The sequence below is a fragment of the Vigna unguiculata genome, chromosome 3 (genome assembly GCF_037176805.1).
Source record: "Vigna unguiculata cultivar grain cowpea cultivar isolate G323 ecotype 2 chromosome 3, ASM3717680v1, whole genome shotgun sequence".
Taxonomy (NCBI): Eukaryota; Viridiplantae; Streptophyta; class Magnoliopsida; order Fabales; family Fabaceae; genus Vigna; species Vigna unguiculata.
This window is the reverse complement of record NC_140794.1, coordinates 56,955,024-56,965,531: the sequence shown is the minus strand read 5'-3', so window position 1 is coordinate 56,965,531 and position 10,508 is coordinate 56,955,024. Positions and strand designations below refer to the sequence as shown.

The following is a 10,508-nucleotide window of genomic DNA, read 5'->3' as shown; positions in this document are numbered from 1 at the left end:
TCATCTATAACTCTAAAGAAACACAGTATAACATTGTTTTTACCGAAAGAGAGTGTGCATCGTCTGAGGTGATGCAAAAAATTAACTATTGATCAATAAGTTAAAGAATATCTACATGCACAAAATTATTCTATTGTCAAAAAATTAAGTATTGATCAATAAGAAGACCAAAAAATAAATAAAAGAGTATCTCGGAATCAGTTCAGAGGAGAAGCACGAGAACAATCATAATTTCTTTTTCTAACTAAGTCTTTTGTTGGTAATCTATTATAAAATAGTCTCACATACAAATATATATTTGGAAGGATTTCACTACTTGGTATAATTTTTAGAACTTTCCCATTTGATTACCAAATTTTAAAGTGTAGATATCGTACACTATGTTAGGAATTCAAGTGTGAGTCTAAGTCCCACATTAACCAGAAATGAGAAAGTAGAGCACTATACAAGACTCAGATCTCATTGGTGTTGTTCTCCCCAATGAAACCCCCTCTGTAAAACCTGACACACTACTCTCTTCTCTTCTTTCCCTTTATGACTCCCTCATCTTTCATATGTTACTTTATACTCATTCAACGAATTTTTGTAATTAACTTGTTTAATAGTGATTTCTTGATATAGAATAGAGGATGTTGGAGGCATGTTTAAAATATTAATTTATAGATGAATTATCCATTGAAAACTCTGTTTTCTTTGTATCCCTTGACCTTCTAGAGAGATTTTAGTCAAAGCGTTTCACCTGTTTATCACAAATCTTTTACAAGTCTCTTCATCACAGAGAAATACTATCCTATAATTTTGTGCGGAAACCCTGTACGTGTATAGCAATTTCATTTGATCCTCTGGAACGCGTTGCTATGAAGTTCAAAGGAATTATGAGATTGCACGACACGACATATCTCACTGTTCTTTCCTTTTCATATATTCCTGGGAGAGATTATGACTTTAGATGAACATCTTCTATGTAACAAAAAAGAGGGTTTGTGTAGACTTAAGAACTGGAACACGTTATCTTTAAATAGCTTCGGAATAGTATTAATATTCCTCCTTTTTCACCAACACACTGTTAACTCCTCACTATACAAACATGTGAACACTGAGAACCAACCATGCATCCCATGGATAATTAATAGCTTCCTACGCTGTAACATTCTCTTACCCCACTCCTTCACCTTTCTTTTACTCTAGTTAAATTTCAAAATCATTTTAAAGATTTTCATTTAATATTTTAATATCAAAATTTTAAATTGGTGTGTTTGTGATGGTTAAAAATGAGTGTTGGTGCCTTAATGTGCGATTAATTAAAACAGACCCCACTAATTAGGGACATAGATAATTTGGGGGAATGATTAGTGCTAGCTAGATAGCTTCTATACTTGTAGCTTAGACTTACCTAAGACACCAGAAGGTGTAAAATTTCTTCAACTAGGCTGCGAAGTTTTCAATTGAACAAGATTCTGATTCCTGTTTCCAGAGAAGAATCCCATGCGTCCCATTCACTATGCAGTGCCAACAACTCCAGCCACTCCAATCACAATTTGACTTAGCATTTAACACTTAAGTTTAAGGTGTATTTAGCTTAACAATTTAGTTAACCACTTATTAATAATATCCTATCACGTGAGCTCATATTTTAAATTTCACAAATCTTTTATTAAAATAAATTAATAGGAGTGTATTTTGATAAGTTTAAAAAAAATACATATTGAAATAAGCCCCCTTCCTACACACACTGTGCACCTTTTTTAAGTTTCAGTAGCATTTATCCGCATCGTCACTGATTCTAGATGTACTGAATAATTGAAGATATTAAGAGAAAGAAAAATATGTCACAGAAAATGTATCTAAATATTCATCATATGGTTGGAGCATGTCCCACCCTACATGTGGAATCTAATTGCGACCCACACCCATGTGCCTTGCTCCAGTAGATAAAATAAAAGGCATACTAGTGAGAAATGATAAAAAATAAGTTTTCTAATAATTTTTTTAAAATGTATTATAGTTTTAATTAAAATTTGTTACAAGATAGAAATTGAAATCAATTTCATTTTTATTTAATCACATTTTCTTAATTTTTTAATTTTTAATGAATTTCGATCGATTAATAAATAGTATATATATATATATATATATATATATATATATATATATATATATATATATATATATATATATATATATATATATATATATATATATATATATATATATATAGATAAACACTAAAATAGTATATTAAAAATATCATGTTCAAGGATATGTCGCTATCACTTCTCCGTTATTCTATGTTTTGGTTAAGCACTCCAACACCCTTCTTATTTTATTTTTGGACAATCAGAAGTATAATTTTTTTTAAATTTTTGTATTACATTTTACAAAAAAAATCTTTGTAAGTTGTATAATATCTAGTAACTTAAGTTAAATTGATCGAATCACAATTGAAAAACTTAGTTTTTAATGAAATAATTATTGAGAAAAAGATTGTTATTGGTTATATTTTTAAAATTATTAATTGAAAATAAAATTATAATCAATATATTTTTTATCTTTATATAATTTTTAGTCATTACTTATATTTAACCAATGATCGAAAATGGATTTCATTTTCTGAGGAGATTTTTTGTTTTTTACTTTAGACTATGCATGTCCGAATTGGGGTTTTTTTCTTAAAGTGGTGCAATTTTTTTTCCAATTTTTCAAAATGGTGCAGATTTTTTTTTAATTTCCGGCAGAGGTAAGTCGTGAGAAGATGGAGCGACTTCATCTTAAAGAAGTCGTGCCAAATTAAGGCGACTTTGGTTAATTTGAGCTGAAGTCGTCTCAAATTGAAGAGACTTCAATATTTTTCATGAAGTCGTGCCATTCGGAGACGACTTCACTTAAAATAATTACGAGAATAATCAAAGTCGTCCTATAATGGGACGACTTCATAACAAGGAAAGTCTTGCCATATTGGCACGACTTCAGTAATGGGTTTTAAGAAAGTCTTCCCATAATGGCACGACTTCAGTATTAGGGTTTTAAGAAAGTCTTGCCATATTGGCACGACTTCAATATTGGGTTATTAAGAAAGTCTTGCCATAATGGCACGACTAGGGTTTTAAGAAAGTCTTGCCATATTGGCACGACTTCAATATTGGGTTATTAAGAAAGTCTTGCCATAATGGCACGACTTCAATATTAGGTTTCAAGAAAGTCTTGCCATTATGGCACGACTTTAGTGTTTTCGGTATAAAGGAAGTCTGGTCATAATGGCACGACTTCATAGTTGTAAGTGAATAACAAAGAAAAATTGAAAAGAGAAAAAATATTGAATTATGATAAAATTAAATTGAATAAAAAAGATAAAATTTGTATTGTACCGAGATATAAAAAAGTAAAGAAAAGAAAAAAAAAAGAATTTTTAATAACAAATATATAAGATCCAATAATTTTATAGTTGATATATATTAAAATAAAAGTGAACAACAAAGTTGGTAAACCAAAGATACGAGAGTTACATAAAATAAAATTTCACTATTTATTTGGGCAGTTGCTTCTATTATGACCAATACTTTTGCAAAAAGAACATTTCTTTGGTTTATTTGGCAACGAATGGTCCATTTCGTTGTGGATACGAGTTGTAGTTCGTCTTCCTGGTTTGTTGTGTCGCATGTGAGGGTCAGGCATTAAACTTGGACCAGTATAAGTAGACCAATAATCTTCATTTTGAACAGGCTGAAATTGCACCTCATAGGCCTTGAAAATATTTTGGAGACTATAGACAGGGTCCACGAATGTTGAAGGATGTAAATGGAAGGATGAGCAAATAGCCATTACATGAGTACAAGGTAGGTGAAGAGCTTGAAACTCCCCGCAGTCACACCACCACTCAGATAACTTAACAATGTATGACATTGGTTGACGTCCAAGTTGAGGAATGGAAATCTCCTGCACATCAAACACTGAATTTTGGCGATCATATCTCTGGACAAGGCACATAGCAGATTGTTGCTCATTTTTTCTTAATAAAGCATATATGTCTTCCGGATATTGGTGGCCAGCTCGTAACATGCATTCAATCTTTGTCCCTCGTTCCAAAAACCACTTTTTTGTTCGTTCAAAGATTTTTTTAACAATAGCACAAATTGGCAATGATCTTGCTCCCTTCAAAACAGAGTTCATACACTCGGCTAAATTTGTTGTCATGTGGCCGTATCTCTTCCCCCCATCGTAAGCTTGGGTCCACTTTTCCAGTGGTAGTTGGTCTATCCAAGAAGCTACTTGTTGAAATTCGGCTCTCATAGCATTTATCTTTGCTTGAACTCTGGGTTGTGAAAAGGTTAGTTTATAACTAAATCATCGTATTTCTAATTTGTATATTTTTCTTTGAATTACACATTAGTTTATTTTTATGAAGGTGGTATCGTGCACCAAATCAAAGGCATTATGCCCCTACCAAGACCGTTCCCCTAATAAGGAAAACCCTAGACCAGCTTAACACTAAACAGGTGAACTGCACTTCTTGTACAAAGTTTGTATGTACAATAACCACACAACTTTAACCGCTATTGATATATTGTTTTTTTTAGTTTTTGTGGACACCGTACTCCAAGGTTGTTGCACTAATTGATATTGAGGTCTCTCCAGTTTGTCGGGCGGTAGTCCCTCTTATCTGTTTTGTAACCGTGGAATTTCATCAGGCTGATCGGGTCATGCGACAATTTGGATTTCGCCAAAATATTCCAACTAACCCTTTGAATTTGGATCAGCTTCACAAAGAAGATATGAGAGGTAGAACAGAAAGAAATTGGCCTCAATACCATGCCGCATGGATAACAATGTGGAACGATCGCTATAATCGTCTAATTGAGGGTATTAACTTCACTGGCAATGGCCACTTGCGTGACACCACAACATATATGGAGTGGTACATCAACCATGTTATTCGTTATATTTCGCCTCTGCAATCATCATCCGACGATGATGTAAGTCACCTCACTTGAACAATTTAGTTGAAATTTTTTATCATCTTAACTTAATATTTTAATTTTATATTACAGTACGATATGCCACAAGAGTCTACCCAACCTCCACCACACACTCCTTATCAGCATGTTGGGTCTTCTTCATATGTTCAACAATCTCAATACCAGTCCTTTGGTCAACCGGGTTTTCAACCACTTCCTTTTCCACCATACTTGGATGCATCACAACCAATGTCTTCACATACTCCATTCCAGCAAGTTCCATACACATACAACATGTTTCCTCAACAACCAGACACTTTTTCTGGTCCTACACAAAATGTCTTTGCAACTTCTTTGTCAACACCTCCGTCTGCATATCCCACATCCTTCAAGCAATATTATCGACCTACAATGCCGCCACAAATGGTGGAAGATATAAACCAAAGACAACAACATGAAGATAATGATGATGACGATCCAGTTCAAAGCCCTCAATTAAGACCTAGACGACACCGAAGAAGACCTCCTTGTGGCACAGGCTCTCATAGATAACTTTGATGCCCTATTATAACAAACCAAAACATCATAAAATTTTTAATTACTTATATGCATTATTATTTAATTAATTAATATGACTAAAAAATATTTAATTTTTATTCGAACTAAAGTCGTCCTAATATGGTACGACTTCTTCACTATCAACACAACACTGAAGTCTCTCCAATATGGGACGACTTCTTCATTAACAATTTAATACTGAAGTCTTCCCATATTGGCACGACTTTGCTTAAAATTTAATTAAAGTCGTCTCAACATGGCACGACTTCTTCATAACACAAAAGTCTCCCCATGTTGGCACGACTTCAACTCATTTTAATTAAAAACGCCTCATTTTGACACGACTTCTTCATATTTAAATCGCACCATCATGGCACGACTTACCCTTCGCTGGAATTTTAAAAAAATTTGTACCATTTCAAGAAATACATAATTAAATTGCACCAGTTTGGGAAAAAAACCCCGAATTGGAGTGCTTTAAAATGTAATATGCACTTTAGGAAAAATAGTTAAATAATCTATGATCACCACCTTATGTAACAGGTATTTAAGATTTTCAATTTAAGAAAATAAATAATAATAGTACTCAATTAGGTGACTTATTTAGATAAACTAGAGTCATATTAGAACCTAATAATTTCTTGCATCATGTCCTTAGTATTTGAGAGAGTAATTAATGTGTACCTCCTAAAACATTATCATGACAATAAATTTAAATCTTTAACTAATTAATTTAAATTTACTACATTGATTTATCTTTTAAGGAAATAAAATATATCCCTTATCATTATAATTTATTATTACTTTCATGATATTATCACCATGCTTGCTAGTTGAAAACCAATTAGTAGTTTATTGTGACTTTCTATAGAGAGATTTATGTTCAACTATACCGACACTGAATTGCTACAACAATAAGTTTAAGAGTAAAGATACAAAGAAAAACTATTACACCTTGATTAAAAAGAAAATAAAATACTTAACTATTCAAGGTTTTAGAGGCAAGGCGTTTTAATTTTTTAGTTTTTTTTCTTCTACTTTTAAGACAGTTTTAAGAAAAATGAAAACTACATATAGAAATTATATTCTTAAAAGTATCAGTACTGTTTCATTCTTTTTCTCTGAAAATGTTAATTTAAATAGGAGAAAACATTACATACACTTTTTATTCTTTAAAACTCATTATTACAACTCCATTTTTTTAAAAAGTGAAATGTTTATAATCTTAAGTGATAAATCTTTTTTCTTTTCAGGATAAATTTGTGCACTTATTCACAATGAAATATAATTAAAAGCGAGGAATTATGGGACATTTATATAACTAATACAGAATTACAATAAATAAACGAATATGAAGTTTAAATTCTACTTCATAACTTATCCTAAGAAAATTAATTGAACCCATTCTAACATCCTTTACCCAATAATACATTACAAAAAGTACTAGAAGACTTTCTCTAGCAATTAACTTGCTCGGTCGCATCGCATTGCATTTCTCTACATACATGAATCAATGAAATTTTAAATTGGCAACAGAATCTCCCATATTTATAAACATATGAATTATTGGTGGGAAATCATAAGGATGTTGTGTGGGACGGGAAGATAACGTTTGGAACATGTTCCCCGAAACACTTCACAAAGTACAGTTGTAAATATAAAGTTTGATGCTGTGTAAAAAAGAACAACTCAGTAACATATATATGTAAGAAGAATCTATAAATTCGAACCACATGTCATGGGTCTTCTGATATAATCAAGAAAAAAATTGATCATGTTTTTTAATATAGCTGATGAGAGAGCAAGTGTAAATCATGTTTACATAACGTAGGAAAGTATAAATAGTAAGGAGGAGTCGTAAAAGTAAAAAAAGAAAATGAGGAGTAAAATAATGAATTTAGATCCACAGAATCTCTCTGTAGCTTGCAAATAGAGCGCGACAAGCCGATCCTGGGCATTTTGCGATACAGGACACGTGAGGCCAGCTGAATCGCTATAAAACACGACGTGTTTGAGGGATACCGTAGTCATCTAATCATGTGAATCACACTGAATACTCTATATTTCTGATGGGACTCAATTCAGAAAATACCTAAATATGCAGTAAGCAGAAAGCAGTTATTGTGTGGGAATTTATCCATACAACAGAATTAAAGAGGGAACTACTAGAGTTTATAATTTGATCTCAATCTAAGAAAAATGGAAAGGAGGGAAGAGAAGGTAGAGAGATATTTAAAAAAAAAAAAAGCGACAGAAATGCAGTAGAAGAAGGAAAGAGCAAGGAGAAGTAACATATAACAGTATTGTGGAAAAATTGTTTCTAGAATCTCCGACATGTCGAAGACGGGCACCCCTATCAACCGTAGTCTTCATTCGTCCCTGCAAATACAATAATTAAACCATTTACGAACCCTTCCACCTTTCTTCTTGTCGTTTTCTGTTCCGGCTGTCCCCCTCATCAGAATGAATAGATATGAATGAATACCAAGATTGCCTCAAAACTCAATACAGTTAAAGACAAAACGCTGAGAAAATCAATTTCATTTCATTCTTAAATGCCTTATTTATATTAGTTTTGGTTGCCTGTGACATCAATTGTTCTTTGATGGAAGTTAAGTGGATCGGTCATAATCAAATCGTGATGTTTAGACTGTTATACTCTTATCAAATCGTTAAATTATAAGTAAAAAGAGTTGCATCCTCACTAATAATTATAATTTTTGGACTAGTGGTAAGCTCTCGATTCTAATAATTGATATCAGAACCAAACTGTTACATTCTTAAGTAAAAAAAGTTACACCTTAACTAATACTTATATCTTTTGGCCTAGTGATAAACGTTCGATGTTAACAGTTTTATAGGATTATTTTTTTCCAAAAACAATTAAAGATTATCACAAGAAAATGATCATTGGTTGTTCGTGACATCCATGACCCCTTGTTAGTAATCATGTAAGGTTTCATCAGTACTCATCATCCTTTATCACTGTTCACGGGTTAAAAAAAACTCACCTTTTAGTCAAATACAACTTGGAACCAGTCCACAAATTCATTGTTCGAATTTATCTTCCAACTCTAGAATCTTCACTCTATGATGTCATTGTTGATCCGTCCACTGTGTACTGAATATAAAGTGAAAGATGTGTAAAGTTGCAATATTAAAATAAGACATGTTCTCGGCCCTTCTAAAAAATAAGAAATACATTTAAAGTTTTCATATAACTCATTTTACGTCTCTACTTATCCTTTTTCACATGTGGCTTCAATATGGTATGAAGAGCGAGTTAGATAATTGTAATCTCAGTTCCTTCTTCCCGTCTCTTCAACTTTCTTTCATCAGACATCAAACAAGCTTTTGGGGAAAAAATTAAATCCTCCTTTAGTTTTGTAGCCGCAAGTTGAACCAACAATTAAAGCACATTGAGTTCAACATTTTTTAAGTAAATCCTTTAATTCCACCTAGATTTCTGATTGAAAATGAGGAACAATGAATCTTGTGTATGTCTCTTGGATTGGAAGTAACAACATTTTCTACTCTATCTTCATTTCTTTTGCGCGTTCTTGGAAGCAAATATTCTATCAAGTTTGCGGAAAAGTTGGAGATTATTTTCACAGACTGACGTAGGAAAGGAGATTCCGTTCCACTGTTCTTGAAGATAAATCAATAAATGAACATTTTCTTCACATTAAAGATCTCGTGGATACTTTAGCTTTGGCTAGTGAAGCTATCACTCCTTTCAAACATCTTCATCGTCATCAAGGGATTACCTAAACAGTAGTGAACTGCAGTCATTGATGTTATTGATAGCGACTCTGATCCTTCCAATCGAAGAAGTTGAAGTGCTTCTCCTTGCGCATACAACACGCTTGAAAAAATGTCACTAAAAGATTACAATTTGTGCTTCGTGCCGCAATCTCAAGATTTTAACTCTGATATAATTTTTAATTCCTTTCGGGTTTAACAAGAACGATGGTGTCAAAAAACTTCTTTCCGTCTGACTTCACACTATTACAATGGTTCGATCAACGTTATATTCTTCTTTCATATTTTTGCTATCTAGCTGAAAATATTATATAATAAATGAAGATATTCTATTATAATAATAATAATAATAATATATGTGTCGTAATGTTAAAATATTATAGAAAAAAAATCATGAAAACAATAATTGAACTTTTGTAAAAAAAATGTTGAGAAATTTTTTTATTTCTTTGCACTTTGATTTTTTAGAGAGAAAATGCTAAAAAGATTTTATAAGCGTGACATGAATACATTAAATTAGAAAAATAAAGATATCACTTTGAACTTAAAAACTGTAAATAATATCTTTATAAGTGTTCTTTATTAATGTTGTTTATCTTAATTAATATTAAGAGAGACTTAAATTCCTACATAAAATCTTAACAATATTATAATAATGAACATAAAAACAATAACATCAATAAATTAATGTTAGTATTAAATAATATTGTAATGATTAATATATTTTAAAATACATAATAATTAACTTTTTTTTAAAATTGTAATTTGTACGTTTAATCTTCTACAATTTTACAGTTATGAGAAATTTTACGCTTCATCTTCATTTATTTCTAGATATATACTGTATGCGTGGACAGAAATGCAAAAACATGAGAATAATTTGCATTTCCTTACTATCATAAAAAAAACCACAAATGTGTTTGCAAAAATGTATAGTATTTAGTTTTAATTAGTCAAATGGTACCTACTTTTGTTCGAATGTGTCACTTTGGTACCAGCTTTTAAAGATGTGTTAATTGAGTCTCAACTTTTGAATAAATGTCTCAATTAGGTTTCTTTTAGAAAAAAATTATTAATGTCATTAATAGTATTTAAAATGACTTATAAAATAAAATATTTATATTTATATTAAAATTAGTGGTAAAATTCACAAATAAAATTAATGGTATTAATAATTTTTTTTTAAAGGGACCTAATTGAGATAATTTTTCAAAAGTTGAGACTCGATTGACACAT

General features: G+C 31.3%; 1 protein-coding gene across 1 annotated transcript; it reads right to left on the bottom strand.

The window, feature by feature from the left end:
* Positions 1–3,519: 3,519 nt before the first annotated feature.
* On the bottom strand, positions 3,520–4,287 carry LOC146887965 (uncharacterized). The gene has a single exon (XM_085670478.1). The coding sequence runs from the start codon at positions 4,285–4,287 to the stop codon at positions 3,520–3,522; it is 768 nt and encodes a 255-aa protein (XP_085526604.1).
* Between the last annotated feature and the right edge of the window lie 6,221 nt (positions 4,288–10,508).